The sequence below is a fragment of the Onthophagus taurus genome, unplaced genomic scaffold (assembly GCF_036711975.1).
Source record: "Onthophagus taurus isolate NC unplaced genomic scaffold, IU_Otau_3.0 ScKx7SY_15, whole genome shotgun sequence".
Classification (NCBI taxonomy): Eukaryota; Metazoa; Arthropoda; class Insecta; order Coleoptera; family Scarabaeidae; genus Onthophagus; species Onthophagus taurus.
Window position 1 is genome coordinate 1,424,585 of NW_027248940.1, and position 16,916 is coordinate 1,441,500.

At 33.3% G+C, this 16,916-nt stretch overlaps 1 protein-coding gene across 2 annotated transcripts in view; it reads left to right on the forward strand.

Moving 5' to 3' along the window:
* Positions 1-3,508: 3,508 nt before the first annotated feature.
* LOC111422566 (LIM domain kinase 1) overlaps positions 3,509-16,916 on the forward strand; it is a 57,056-nt gene continuing 43,648 nt past the window's right edge. For both annotated transcript variants that reach the window (XM_071200843.1, XM_071200844.1), the window contains exons 1-4: positions 3,509-3,618; positions 3,865-3,973; positions 4,385-4,499; positions 4,557-4,687. In XM_071200843.1, coding sequence (XP_071056944.1) covers positions 3,597-3,618; positions 3,865-3,973; positions 4,385-4,499; positions 4,557-4,687 — 377 coding nt within the window. In that variant the 5' untranslated portion in view covers positions 3,509-3,596. The remainder of the gene's footprint in view (positions 3,619-3,864; positions 3,974-4,384; positions 4,500-4,556; positions 4,688-16,916) is intronic.

The following is a 16,916-nucleotide window of genomic DNA, read 5'->3' on the forward strand; positions in this document are numbered from 1 at the left end:
GTTGACCACGGTTGGTGGTTCTCAGGTGGTTAGTCCAAATTTATTATTAAAATTGTGGCAAAGGAGACTACCTTGTGTTGTTTCGGTTGTACTCCTCGCTTCTGGCAAAGAGGACGTTGTGGACATTCTTTCCATTGCCGACAAGGTGTGGGAATCAATGAATTTGACGTCGACCTCAACACACCTCTCGGAAGTTCAAAAACATCGCACCACAAAAACACCACCACAACAACAACAACAGGACAAAAAATTTAGAAAATCAAATAAATTCTTTGACTACCCAATTTCAAAACACACCGAAATACGTCGAAGAATTGCAATTATAATTGTTTTCACAATTCTCGAGATAGACATCGTTCTTCGTCACGTCACTCGCGCAATAGATCTATTTCTACGAGTTATTCGACTATTTGTTGGTATCACTGTAAATTTGGAGACAACGCGGTTAAATGTGGAGGAACATATTGCAAATTTTATAATTTCTTCACCGACAAAAACAAAAATTTTCCATCGACAACATAAAGGTTTCAAAAGAAAAACAAAACTTTTCCAAATTCAAAATTTTGACAATAACCTCAATTTACGGTAAATTCTGTCAGTTCGCGACTTTTCATTTTTGACAATCAAAATAACCTAAATTTTTTAATTGACACTGGAGCTGACATTTCAGTTCTACCTCATAAATTATATCCGAAATACCAACTCAAACCTTTCTGCCGCTAATGGTACTACAATTAGTACATACGGTAAAAAAATGCTTACAATTTCATTAAATCTAAGAAGGAATTTCCCATTCGTATTTACTGCAGCTAATCTTAGTAAACCAATCATTGGTGCGGATTCCTTCATGCATTTGGTATCTTGGTGGATATAAAAAAGAAGCGATTGGTAGATTCGAAAACCAATTTGTTTTCAATCGGTTCAATTGTCAAAAATACTATTCCAACTCCAAAAATTTTTTTTTTTGAAACCAAATATACAACACTTTTAAAAAAATTTTGGACATAACACTCGACACAGAATTGTTACCAACTCACACTTACCGTTTTGTTAAGCTCTTGTAATATCAATATACAACCAGCAAAATGTGTTTTTGGAGTTACAGATTTAAATTTCCTAAGTCATCAAATTTCTGCTGAAGGCATTCATCTAAGGTTAATGCCATAACTGAATTTTCAAAACCAACCACACTAAAACAATTACAGCGATTCTTAGGAATGATAAATTTTTATCACAGATTTTTACCAAACATTTTAGCTCCTTTACATCATTTATCAAAAACACTTTATTCACAAAAACTTAAATCAATCACTTCTTGGACACACCATCACGACATTTCTTTCACTACAGCCAAAGAACTTTTATCAAAATCCGTCACTCTTGCACACCCATCACCACAAGCATCTCTTTCACTGACGATAGACGCCTCAAGTAAAGGTATAAGAGCAGTTTTATCACAGACTATAGACAATAAAACACAACCTTTAGCATTTTTTTCTCAAAAATTATCTTCAAGCCAAATACAATTTACACTAGTATCAAATTCTTTAAACATTTTTTACATAGACATCAATTTGTGGTTTACACTGACCACAAACCTCTAATCAACACAAAAAAGTCCACGTCAGACACGATATCTTAGTTACATCACACAATTAACATCAGATATCAGGTACATTACAGGAGAATCAAACATTGTAGCCAGAACAAATATTGATTTTCTAAATTCACACTATCCTGACACACAAACCTTTTTAAGCATTTACTAAACAAACAATACTCAAAGACACAAACTACTAAATATAACCTATAGCAACAAACAACATCACATTCAGATGTAAAGCTTTGGTGCGACATTTCAACAAACAATCCTCGAACATACATGCAACAAAAATTTAGTAAAACAATTTTCAACAAATTTCACAACTTAACACATCCTGGTATTCGCCTTACACACACATCATGAAAACACGATTCTTTTGGCCTCACACATTCAGTTATGGACAAAAACCTGTTTGCGATGTCAACAAACAAAAGTTCAAAAGTAAACAAAATCACCTATTAGTAAAATTCCGATACCAAAATTAAGATTCGATCATATCCACATTGATTTGGTCGGTCCTCTCACTCCGTCCCTTGGCTACACATATGTGCTCACCGTAATAGATCGTTTCACGCGTTGGCCAGAAGCTTTTCCTCTCAAAGATATTGGTTCTTCTTCTATTGCGGATACTTTGTTTCGGCATTATTTCAGCCGATTTGGCATTCCTAGCACTATAACCCATGATCAGGGACGACAATTCGAATCAAAACTCTTTTCAAAATTTCACACCCTTCTTGGAACACGTCAAATTCATACATCCACCTTCCATCCCCAAAGCAACAGAATTTTAGAAAGGTTTCACCGTTCTTTAAAAACAGCCATAACTGCCAGAGGTAACACTACGAGGTGGAACAATGATCTTCCCTTGGTTCTCCTAGGCCTCAGATCATCTCTTAAGAAAGACCTAGGTTGTTCATCTGCTGAACTTGTATACGGTCAACCACTTAGGCTTCCAGGAGAATTTTTTGTTAATATTCAACACCCTTTGGAATCTGATCCATTGCTATCTAGTTTACGAGAAACATTCTCTTGTTTGAAACCAGTAAACACAGTTTTTCATTCTAACCAAAAACCATTTATTCATTTCAAAATTTATTTTTGTCAAAATTAATGTGATTCAACCCTCTTTAACACCAAGATATGAAGGCCCGTTTAAAGTGATAAAAACATTTCCGAAATATTTTATAATTTTCAAAAATAACAAGGAAGTAGCTGTTAACATCATAACCTTAAACCAGCATTTCTATTAAAAGAAAATTCAAGCGAGGTAATCAATTCTCATAATATAAAAATTCAAAAAAAAGTTACTTTCAATTTTTAAATATGAATTTTTTTTTTTTAACCACCATATTCCTCTTTTTATTAATCTTTATAGGAGGGGAAGTGGCTGTAGCATGCTGTGCACACGACATGTACAAACAAAACCACGTTTCCATATAAAATTATTATTATTTATAAAATTATTATCATTCAAATAATAATCAATCGTTCGTTCACATGATTAGTCCTTCAAATTATAATCATTCATTTAATGTGCACGGTTCATTTTATCATTTATTAAAATATTATTAATATTATTAAAATTATCTTATTATATTGTGGACATTTATATATCCACAGTTATATTCAATTATATTTATAATTATGTAATAATTAATAATATAAAATTTTTCAAATTCAAATTTTGACGTTTCATTTAGCGCCACCTATGAATCAACTATTTAAAATCCCAATTAAAATATTACAATAAATTTTAATTAATTTTCCCACAACTTGTTAATTAACCAACAAAACCCATCGTTTTTAACGTTTACGTAAACTAATAAACAATAAAACGATGTGAATTAAGTGTTTAAAGAAAGTTTTTGTGTTATTGTAAATTTGACTTTGACGTTTATTTTCCCCATTGTGATCGAGTCTTTAATGTGTTTCTTGTGTCTTGTATGTTTCCCATTTATTTTGTTAAATATTATGTTAAAAAAGTCGCGTTAAAATGTTACAACAGCTCGAAAACGGTACGTTAACAAAACCAAAAACGATCGATTACGATTTATATAGTAAATTAGCCCGGAAACTGCGTTTTTTTGTACCCCCCAGATGAAACAAGAAATGTGTGGGTGCAACTTATATTGATATAAACCTGGCTTTTAATTCGTTAATTTTGCGAAGACACTTTAAAATTGTTATGGAATCAAATTGTTATATTCATTTGTGTGGGGTAAAAATTAATTTTTTTAATTTTTTTTGGTTATGTTTTTTAGTTGATGATGTTGAATGCTCCGAACATATTTGTTCGGGATGTCTCAATGTTCTCGATGATGAGGAGTGCGTTTCCGCCCTTGGACAAGACTGGCATGTTGATTGCTTTCGGTAAAAACACCTTAATTTAATCAAAAAAGTTAAATTAAAAAAATTTTGACGTTTAACATAACCTCAAAAAAAATTTTAATTTATTAAAATAAATTTTATTTTATCATTAACTCAATAATTGCGTTTCCGCCTTATAAAAAGACTTACTTTTACATTATTTTTGATAAAAACACTTAATTTAATTAATAATTTAAATTTTGACATTTAACATAACCTTAAAATTTTTTTTATTTATAATAATTTTAATTGTATTAACTCAATAATTGCGTTTCCGCCTTATAAAAAGACTTACTTTTACATTATTTTTAATAAATACACTTAATTTAATTAAAAATGATTTAAATTTTGACATTTAACATAATTTTGACGTTTAACATAACCTACAAAAAAAATTTTATCTTTTCAAATTAGGTGCTCAGCTTGCGATGCTTCTTTATCCAGTTGGTATTTTGAGAAAGATGGGTTATTATTTTGCAAGAATGATTATTGGAGTCGATATGGTGAAGCTTGCCAACATTGTAGCCAGGTATTATTAATTAAAAATATTAATTCATAAAATTTAATTCTTTTAAATCATTTTTAGATCATAACCGGACCTGTTATGGTCGCTGGAGAACATAAATTCCACCCGGAGTGTTTTTGTTGTAGTCTTTGTGGTATTTTTATCGGGGATGGAGATTCTTATGCTCTTGTTGAGCGATCAAAATTGTATTGGTAATTATTTTAATTTTTTACAATTTTTATTAATATCTTAGTAGATTAATGAGTCATATTTTTATTTGTTTTAAATGATTTTTATCTTTACAACTGTTGATACATCTCCTCTGCAGCTGGAAAGTTTTTAAATGAATACTCAAAGCTGAAAGGAGTTCTTTAAAGCTGTAGGATATCCTAAAGATTATCTTTTACTAAAAATATATACAGCAACACTTTTATTTCAATAATACCTTGTTTGATAATAGATACACCAAGAAATTCTACAATAGAAAAAATAGATGAACCTACAATTTCGAGTCAGTGTCGTTTTCTAGATGTTAGTATAAAATTGAAAGTTTGTCTTTTATTTTATATAGAATTTAAGTCTAACAAGTTTCGGCCCTTGGCCATCTTCAGAAACTCCACAAATAGATTAACATCTCTCATCTTATCCATTTTACAAACGACAGCGGAAGGTAGCGCTAGTTAGCACTAAAACTAGAACTAACACTAGACCGAATATTTCCAGTTCTAGGACTAATGTGAGAGGTGTAATTTTACACTAGCACTATCATTAGAACTAACACAAGATCTAGAACTAGAATCATTCGGGTTTAACCGTCTTGAGAGACGTGGGACTAAATCCGAATGTTTCTAGTTCGCGGTCTAGTGTTAGTTCTAGGGGCAGTGGTAGGTAGCGCTAGTTAGCATAAGATATTACTCTGTTGTATATTTTTATTGAACTAAAACTAGAATGAGAACTAGAAACATTCGGGTTTAGTCGTGAAAAAAACTTTCAGTTGTCAATGTCAACTTTAATTTTATTGTTACCTTTAAAGTGAGTCCAAACTTGACACATTTATCTCAAAAAACCAAAAAATTCGAACTTTTAATTTTGACAATTGTCAACTTCATAAAAATCTTTTAAAATGAGCATATTTTTAAACGACATATTTAACTTTAATATTAATGGAAATGTAATCACTTCCGGTTTGAAACGTCAACGTCAATTTTGACATATTTGTCATCTTCATTAAAAAACCTTTAAAATGAGTCCAAAGAGAACTCAAAAAACAAAAAAGTTAGAATAAAAAACATTAAACCCTAAGTTAGCAACAATGAAGACAGCAATTTAATTTTTAAATATTAATACCAACCTTATTTTTTTTATTATACTTTTGTTTTTGTGACAAATATTAAGACATTTTATAAAAATTATGAATATGTCAAAATGACATTGACATTTTCAAGCGGAAGTTGCTTATATCTCGATTAATATTGGATTTAAATATAACACGTTTTTAAAGGATTTTTCACGACGATTACAAATATGTCAAAATTGACATTCTTAACCGGAAGTTGACCATAACTTCATTAATATTGAAGATAAATATGTCGTGTTTGCACTCATTTTAAAGGATTTTTAATGAATATTACAAATATGTCAAAAGTGAGGTTGACATTTTAAACCTGAAGTTAATTATCAATATCATGTAATGATATTCACTTTCTTTATATTTTTAACGTATTTTTGGGTCATTGATTAAAAAAAGTCGTCGATTTTTAAGCCACATGATGATTCTTGAATTTTCCCTAAGTTTCTTAATATCTCTTTCGTTAAAAAAGAGCGTTCTTAAATTTCAATCTGTAAACTTGTAACACTTCGTCCTTAGTTTTATTTTACAACTTTTAAACTTTAATTTTGTAAATTAGTAACTAATAATCTGATTTCGACATTGATATGTGATCTTTTTTAACAAAACAAAAAGAAATATTAAGAAACTTGTTTGTAAAATGGATAAGATGAGAGATGTTAATCTATTTATAGAGTCTCTGAAGATGGCCAAGGCCCGAAACTGGTTAGACTTAAATTCTATACAGGCTCTCTCACGTAACTGGTTCGTTAGAACTCTTTTAGGTTCCAGTATTCGTACAGTTTTGAAATTTTGGTAGTGTGGGTTGTTCAGTTGGAACTTTCGATCTAAAATATTTTCAAGATGGCTGCCACTTCCGGTCCACCGGAAGTAGACCATAACTTCGTTATTTCAAATGGAATGCTATAGTTTTTATTGCATCTTTTAATTGTACGTAAAAAAATATGTTGACTTTCATAAAAGTTATTGGTGGTACCTGGCGTTTTTCGTTTTCGAGTTATTTTGATTTTAAGGTTTTTTTGGCAAATTTCACCATGCTCTTTAAAACCCTATATCCCAGCCAACGTTTATTCAAAAAAGCTCTAAATTGGCACGATTACTCTTCAGATGCTCTCAAATAGGTTGTCATATATTGTATCAGAGTATCTTATACAGAGTGGTCAAAAATTGAATTACCGTTTCTCTATATTCAATGGGGAGAAAGTCGAAAATTTTAAATGGAACGCCCTACACGAAAGGGAATTTAATTCTCTACAATTTCCAACATTCCTATATCTATTTATTGTAGTTTCTCTCGTATTCGTGAATTTATCGAAACATGCAGGAAATGCAGGTTTTTTTATTAGAAAGCTATGGAATTTTCACAGTTTTTGGTCCATGTTTGTATTATTATTGTCATTTGAGTCATCAGTTACATTTGATGATGGGTGTAAGTCATTGAACATCATGGTAAATTATTCCAACGCCGATATTTGAAATTTATTTTGTATTGATGGCGAATGTAGTAAACTTTTGGACAGGACGTGTCGGACACTTAATGAGAGATGCCTAACAAACCTAACGCCCATCACAAGGAAAAATTTTAAAAATTGATAAAGAATTGGAAAACATTGATGTACTAATATCGATGTTTTTATGAGCGATGTTGCATCCCTACCGAGGCAGGAGCGCGTTTACTAAAGATATTAACACTTTTATTTCAATAATACATAGTTTGATAATAACCAAGGCAGCCTCGATGCCGAGGCAGTAGTGTTAGTACTAAGAAAATAAACAGTAAAGCTTTTATTTCAATGACATTATATTGAATAGTAGCTGAGGAAATTATGCTGCGGATGCAGGATCGCGTTTATTAAAAATATAAGCAGTAAAACATTTATTTCAATAATATTTTGCTGGATAATAACCGAGGCTACCGAGGCAGTAGTGTGAGTACTAAGAAAATAAGCAGTACAGTTTTTATTTCAATGATATTTTGAAAATCCAGAGGCCACTATGCTGCCGCTTTAGATATCAAAGTTGTGCTACACAGCCCAACTTTGTTGTTTAACTAATGTTTATGTTGGATAGGGTTAACTTGTTCCCAAGGCAATAGTTATTTTTTTTTCCACCGAGGCAAGTGTAATTAGGTTTTACAAAAAAAGGCTTTCAGACAAATTGTTTGATGCATTTTATTTACCGCAGCTATGGGTAATGGGTACACAACTTTTGTATACATTCTACCAAAAATAAAACTGAACAGTTTTTTATGTAAGATGACTCTGTCGAAAAAAGGATTGAATGATGTATTAAGTTTTTTACATCACTGTATCATCTCTGTATTTATTTAGCGATAATTGCACTGCTCAAAAGAAAAATAACACTTTGGTTAGATTTTTAGTTACTTTATGTAATATAGTAGATTTGGTATTATAATCCATCGTTTTACTGAGCCAGGGCATACCTTGCGATCGTTATATCGGAATTATCTAAAACCAGAAAAAACGCGTCGATCGAATTTTTTTGCCATAAGAGTATATAACAACAATAAAATCATGTAGCAAGAACTTTCATGTCATTTCCGTTAGTCAAAACATGATAAAGAACTACGTTTTACATTTCAAAGATTTTTTTAATACTATTCCTAAAGCAGCGTCCAAAGAAAGGTTTGTTATAAGTTCTTACCATATCTTTAAATGTCTCAACAAATCACACGGTGTTATGTGCGGTTCATCTGCTAGGAGTGACAATTTAACCCATTTTAATACTGTTAAAAATAATAAATCACCGAATTTAAATCTGATTCCCAACTTGTATGACTGTGAATTACCAATAAAATATTTAAAATATAAACATGTTATGCTATTAGCAATGTGTAGGAAATACTGAAATGTATTTTTTTGTAATTCGCGACGCACATACGTTGATTTTAACGATTTAAGCGGTCAAAAGTTGAATTCAAAAAGTAATCATAATTACAAAGGAAATACACAAAGAGTGTGTAGACAGTTCCAGAAACAAAAGATAACACCCTCTATACTATCCGTGGTAGTGTGTGGTTGCACATGTCATTAGAACCTGATCGCATTGCGTGTACGCGTTACAGTTTTCGGCGTTCTTTGAGTAAGCAACTTTTACAAAGTCAATATTTGAGTTTCTGTGTCTGTCACTAAAGTGAGGGTGATGGATCCCGATAGTTCAGGTAAGAATCAATAGGGATTACAATATTTTAAAAAACCTGCGATGTTTTAAGGTTATTTCAAAGGTTCGAAACCTTGTGTGTTTTTGAAACGAAATTTCCGGTATTTTTTGCTTTTAAAATCTATTTTGTTGTACTATCGCGCCCGATCGAGCTATAATTCTTTTTGATTATGATACTTTGTACTTTCATTTAACTGATGACGAGTAAGTCAGCTGCGGATACGGCGCGTTTCATAAATTTCAGAGACTTATACGTTATGACTTGAAATAGAGGAAAAAACACGGAATTTGATTTTTCTATATTATTCTGTTTTCAAGTGATTTCAACATCATCTAGCACGTCTAGAATAAAAGGAGTAACTCGTTAATATTTATATGATCAACTGCAACAATTCAATTTTCCAACTTTAGATGAAAAGTTGAATCATTTGGAAAAGCATCTCTTGTCGTACTCCTGTAACTCTGAAGATAAGATAAGATGTCTGAAGAAAAGATATGGTTACTTTAAATCTTCAATAAAAATGAAATGGTCGAAAGCTCATAGAAAAGAAGATGTTTTCAAAAAGACGAATAAGGTCTGGTTGGATGGAACCTTTGAACTTCCAAGTGATCGTCAATGTCGGCCGGAACGTCCTTCTAAACCATTTAGTGAATTGAGTGAGAGAAGTAAGCGCCGAAAAACCGAACAGGTTCGCACGACTGTAGACGATGAAGTTATTATTCATGCTGCACAAACAACCTTAAGAGAAAGAGGCAAAAGAGATGCATCTCAAATTCTGCAAAACATCACAAATTCTCCTACTCGTGCTGGAAAATATAAGAAAGCTTTCCAACCCAAATATTGCCAACAAGAAATTCGTCCACTAACACCGCAAGAAGCATTAGCCATGTTTGTAGAGGCTGATTTAACTAAGCGGCAATATGAAGTTATTAGAAGTAGGAACAAAGCTCTTTATCCGTGTTACAATCTAGTAATTAAAGCAAAACAAGATTGCTATCCACCTAAAGAATGTATAAGGGTCACAAGTACCTGCGCCGAAAGTACATTACAAGGCCTCATGAACAACACCGTTACGCGCTTTTCAATTTATCTGGAAGAAGTACTGGGAACTGTAGTATTATGGCGACATCTAGCGGCAAAATTGTAGAACGCTCACGTGTTAACGAGTGCAACGACGACCAAGCACAGTTAACACACGACCACCAACTTAGAAGCATCACCTAGTTTAAGTGAAATCAAACTGTTTTAACCATTTAAGTTGTTTTATGTTATTCAAACAATATAACATAGTTTTTGAACATTTTTAAATTGTACCTTATTATAATAAGTAATAATACCACATAAATTGGCGACGAGAGAAAGAAAACGGAAACAAGTTATAACAGGTGGCGTGACGTCATAAGACACATGGAAGAATCGAGAACGAAGGTGACGTAATCAAAAAACGGATTTTTAACGGAACAAAATGGAAACACAACAACAAGAAAAACGTAAACATTTTAATTTTGAAACTTTTAAAGAAGATCAAGAAGATTTTCATTATTACATACAACGTTTTGAAGTGGAGTTAGCAATAAACGGAATAAAAACAACGGACGCAGACGCACGAAACCTACTACTTTCAAAGGTAGGATCACAAACTTTTAAATTATTAGTAGATCACTATAGACCAGATAACGTTATAACAAAAACGTACAATGAAATAAAAGATGTCTTAAACAAATATTACGGGAAGAAATCATATGTTTTATCAGAACGAGTAACACTTGCGATGTGTATGAGAAAGGAAACGGAAACAGTAACTCAATTTATAACTAGACTTCGTGGTTTGGCAGGAAATTGCGAATTTGGTGCAAATTTAAACGAACGTCTGCGTGATCAATTCGTAATCGCAATTAATAACTCTGCCTGGCAACAAGAGATCATTCGGGAACATCCAAATAATTCTGCAACTTTGTCAGAAATTGAAGCTACAGCCGTGAAGCTTGAACAAGCAAGTATTCATTCGCAAAAATTAACGTCACTTACTCAACAAAATCAATTAGAACATGCATACCGGGTAACAAAACAAAACTTCAACAAACACAAAAACGAACAAAGGTCGGAAAGAATACCTAAATCTTTTGACAGAAAACAAAAATGTTTGTTTTGCGGTAATAAACGACACGAAAACGTACAAACTTGTCCAGCTAAGGATAAATCCTGTTCTTCGTGCGGGAAGAAAGGACATTTTGCAAAAGTTTGCATTTCTTCAGGAAAAATAAAGTTAAACAAAAATCAAACTACAAACACGCGAAACGTAACAACAAAAACAAACGATGAGTCATCATCTGACAACGGAACAAGCTCAGATACTTTAACTATATGTAACATACGAACATCAAAGAAAGTAATGTTAACAGTTAAGATTGAAAACAAGGATTGTCAAATGCTTTATGACCCAGGAGCTGCACATTCAATAGGGAAAAAAGTATGGAAAAACTTGGGAAAACCTAAGTTACAACCCACGAACAATCTTGTAGCTTATACCGACATAGAAATCAAAACATTAGGAACAACCAAAGTACAAGTCACAGCATATGGAAGAACACTAACACTACCCATTTACGTGGTTGAGCAAGACGACACACCTTTATTTGGTCTCGATTGGTGCATAGCATTCAAAACACCATTACCTGAAGGAGCACGAATTTGTAACATTCAATATCAGAAAAACAACGACAAACAGATCGTATCAATTGAGAAAGTAGAAAAGCAATTGACGAAAATTTTAGAACAACATAAAGAACTATTTGATGGTAGCATTGGAACCATAAGAGGACACACAGCCCGCATACACATTTCCAGCGATGTAACACCAAAGACTTTTAGGCCTCGACCAGTACCTTTAGCCTTACAGAAGAATGTATCAAAAGAGATTGAAAGATTAGTTAAAGAAGATGTATTAGAACAAATAGATACAACTACCACACCGATCGAATGGGCGACACCAGTGGTGATAGCAGTTAAATCAAATGGAAATGTTCGTCTTTGTGGAGATTACAGAGTCACAATAAATCCATTCGTTCAGGTAGACAATTATCCTCTACCGAGATGCGAGGATATGCTTAGTAAACTGAGTGGTGGAAAACATTTTTCACGAATAGACTTAAAAGACGCATATTTACAACTACCCGTTCATTCCGATTCAAGAAAATATCTAGTTATTGCAACACACAAAGGTTACTATACCTACAAACGTTTACCCTTCGGAGTCTCATTTGCTCCATCATTATTCCAACGAACGATGGACCAAATATTAAATGGATTAGAAGGTACCACATGTTATTTAGATGACATATTAATAACTGCACCAGACAAGGAAACTCATTTGAAACGAATTGAACGTGTGTTAGCACGGTTACGACAAGCTGGCATCAAAACGCAAGCATCTAAGTGTGCCTGGTTACAGAAGGAAATTGTGTTTCTGGGACATAAAATAGATAGAAATGGGTTACACCCAACTGAAGAACACATCCATGCAATACAGCAAATGCCACGACCTCGAAATGTCACAGAATTGCGTTCTTTTCTGGGATTAATCACATATTATGCCAAATTTATCGAAAATCTACAGATCATTTGTGAACCCCTTCATCGACACCTTAAGAAGAATACGTCATTCAATTGGACAAATCATGATTCAGAAATATTCAAATCACTGAAGAAAACTTTAACGTCAGAATCAACATTAGTACATTATAATGAAAATTTACCACTTTACGTCAGTAGTGATGCATCGGCAAGAGGAGCAGGAGCGGTGCTAGCTCACAAAATGCCCGACGATACCCTAAGACCTGTTGCATTTACATCCCGTACTTTTACAGACGTAGAAAGCAGATATTCGACAATTGATAAAGAAGCATTAGCTATTGTCTATGCGGTAACAAAATTTCACCAATATCTGTACGGACGACATTTTTATCTTTTAACCGACCATAAACCGCTAGAACGTATTTTTAGTCATAAACGCGAAACACCAAAAATAGCAAGCAATCGATTGTTAAGATGGGCTATGTTATTGAACAGTTATAATTACACCATCAGATATACACCCGGAAAACAAAATCAAGCGGCGGACGCTTTGTCAAGATTACCTATCTGTGAAGATACACCAAGTAAAAATGAAGCGATTGGTCTACCAAAGCGAGGACATCTGTTACACCTCCGAGTTAAACACCTGCCGATGTCAAGAAAAGAATTACAGAAAGAAGTTTTTAAGGATCACGTGTTGTGCAAAATAATACCATATATTAAAACATATTGGCCTGATAAAGATATACTTCCAAATGAACTGATACCATATTACGAAAAAAGGGATGAGCTATCGTATGAGGAAGATATGATTCTTTGGAAGGGAAGGATATGTATCCCAGAAAAACTTCGCAAAACAATATTAAAGATGTTGCATGAGGGACACCCGGGAATCACAGGAATGCAGAGTATGGCGAAATTACACGTCTACTGGCCAAATATCAACAACGATATACAAAAGTTTATAGAACATTGCGAGTATTGTCAAAGCTCGAGAAAGAGTACCCAACATCTACCTCTATATTCATGGGCAGCACCACCAGTTCCGTGGTCACGAATCCATCTGGATTTTGCAGGACCGTTTGAAGGAAGAATGTGGTTAGTGGTTATCGACGCCTACACCAAATGGATTGAAATTGAACCGATGAAATCAACGACAAGTGCCAAAACAATAAATATTTTAAGAAAAATGTTCGCGCGATATGGACTGCCTAAAATAATAGTGACTGACAATGGACCATAATTAACATCGGAAGAGTTTGAAAGTTTCTGTACGTCGTTAGGTGTAAAGCACGTACGTACCACTCCATATCACCCGCAGACAAATGGGATCGCGGAAAGACTTGTAAAAACTTTTAAGAATCGCATGAAGTGTAGTGAAAAAGATATAGATCTAAATACGCGAGTGCAATCATTTTTAACTTCATATCGAGCAATCCCTACTAGAACGACCGGACGAACACCGTACGAACTTATGTTTGGTCGGCTCATGAGAAATAAGTTTGATCAACTGAAACCGGATGTACACAGACGACTCGATGAGGAGAGTATAAGACAAAAGCAATGTTATGATCGACACCATGTAAAAGAGAAATCCTTCGAGATAGGAGAGCCTGTTTGGGTCAACAACCCGTTAGCGGACGGATCAAAACCGGGCCAGATAGTTGAAAAAACAGCACCGTACTCTTATATAGTAGATCTGGGAAATTCTGTAAAACGAAAGCATGCAGATCAGATGAGATCTCGAGTAAAATCCCCTCTTAATGATGTACCAACTACCCCAGAAAAGCCAAAGGAAATATTCACGGAAATTGACGAATCAACCAGTATGGAAGACCCAAAATGTGACACTCCAAAGAAAAAGATACCCCAACCTGAGATTATAACAGATCGGGAGTCCGAAACGAAGCCTAGACGGAATCCTATCCGGGATCGACGACTTCCGGCGCGTTATCAAGTTTAAGTGAGGGAGGGATGTAGTATTATGGCGATATCTAGCGGCAAAATTGTAGAACGCTCACGTGTTAACGAGTGCAACGACGACCAAGCACAGTTAACACACGACCACCAACTTAGAAGCATCACCTAGTTTAAGTGAAATCAAACTGTTTTAACCATTTAAGTTGTTTTATGTTATTCAAACAATATAACATAGTTTTTGAACATTTTTAAATTGTACCTTATTATAATAAATAATAATACCACAGGAACCCTCAATGAAGAAGAAAGAAATTCATTGCTAATTATTTGTAAATGGGGTTGTGATGGTTCGCAGCAAGCAAAATATAAACAGAAATTCGATAATGATGCCGATTCAGATGGTCATATATTTCTGAGTTCTTTCGTACCAATACAAATAGTTTGTGGCAAGGATAAAAAGAAAGTCATTTGGCAAAACCCACCACCGACTTCGCCAAAATATTGCCGACCGATAAGATTCAGATTTCTGAAGGAAAACGCGGATGTTACTAAAGAAGAAATTAGTTTTGTCGAAGAGTCTGCACAGAGTTTAGTTGCTACCGAAGTCATTTTGAACGGAAAGACATTCCTGTTTGGACATCTATTGAAAATGACTATGGTTGACGGAAAGGTTTGCAACGCAGCTACTGGCACAAAATCAACGACACGGTGTTATATATGTAACGTAACATCAAAAGATTTCAATAATCTGGATCTAGAAAAAAAAGTAGTGAGTAAACCTGCTATCGAATTTGGTTTATTTGTTTTACACGCCAGAATACGATTCTTAGAGAGTATTTTACGTTTGACTTATAAATTGCCAGTCAAGAAGTACAGACAGAAAAGAAGTAAGGAGGAAAAAATCGTCGAAGAACAAACGAAATTACACATTCAAGAAAGGTTTAGAAAAGAGACGGGATTATTAATAGATATGCCAAAGGCTAATTATGGAAATACTAACGATGGAAACACTAGCCGAAGATTCTTCGAAAATGCAAATTTAGCTAAAGTAATTTTGGAAGTCATTTCATCTGGTCATAAAATTGATACCAAGAAATATGATGAATATGCTCTGGATACGGTTAAATTATACGTTCAATTGTATGAATGGCATCCGATGACACCATCCATGCATAAGATAAATACATGGTGGTACGATCATTAAAAATGCTTTGTTGCCCATAGGGCAATTATCAGAAGAAGCCCAAGGCTCGAAACAAACATTTTCGAATGTACCGCGAAAGCTGTGCCAGGAAATTTTCAAGAGAAGATTGTAACCGCGATATATATAATAGATTATTATTAAGCTCAGACCCACTTTTGAGCAGCACAACACAAATTAAAAAAAGACTTAAATCGAAATCATTCTGCCCAGAAACAATAGAAATGTTAATATCAGCTGAGCCTTATATTGAAGCCAGTACTACACCAGATTCTTCGGATAGCGAGCAAGATCTGTGATTAAATATGGTTGAAATAATGATTATTGATATTGTTTACTAACATAATATACCTACGAACAAATATTATGGGACAGTGATTTCGGAAATGAATGCTTATTGTGATTATTATGTCTTTTAAGATACCTTTTTTTATGTGTTAAGTTAATATGTTTGAATTTTCTGTATTTGTTTTTAAATAATCATATTAATTAGTAATTATTGTGAAAAATACCGAATTATTATTGTTTATCTCATTTAGAACTGATATAGATCATAAAATAATTTTGACCGCGTAAATCAATCAAATCAACCTATGTGCGACGGTAATGAAAGCTATTACAGTACTCAAACGGGTGCTGTAATGACACTCTTTACAGGATCCGATGCTGTAATGAAATTTTAGTAACATTTTATGGAATTAGTTCAAGTTGGTGACATTGGGTCATTAATTTTCTATACTCTGTTTTTAAACCAGGAGGAGTATTTTAAATTTGTCACCAGATTGACCTTGCACGTGATTGATTGAATGCGAGGAAGGTTCACACAGGCAATTTTGAATTTGAAGGTTAGGTTATTGACAATTCGACAGTTTCGTGTCATAATGTAAATTTTGTGTTCTTAAACCCTTCTTTATTATATTTTGAAATAACTACACTCATAACTTCAATGTTAATTTGTATGTTTAGTGTTGACGATAACAAACAAAAATAAATACAATAATAAGTAAATAAATAAATAATAATAATTATTAATTTAAATTTACCGCCAAAATATCTAGTGATATTTTCTGGTGATTTTTCCTAGTGTAAATCTGACTTTCGCGTTTACTCCTCCTGGTTTAAAAACAGAGTATAGTTGTCAATGTGACAATGTTTATCTATGGATGTTTAAACACGTTCTTAACTTCGAATACAACGTCCACAATGATAAGGACATTG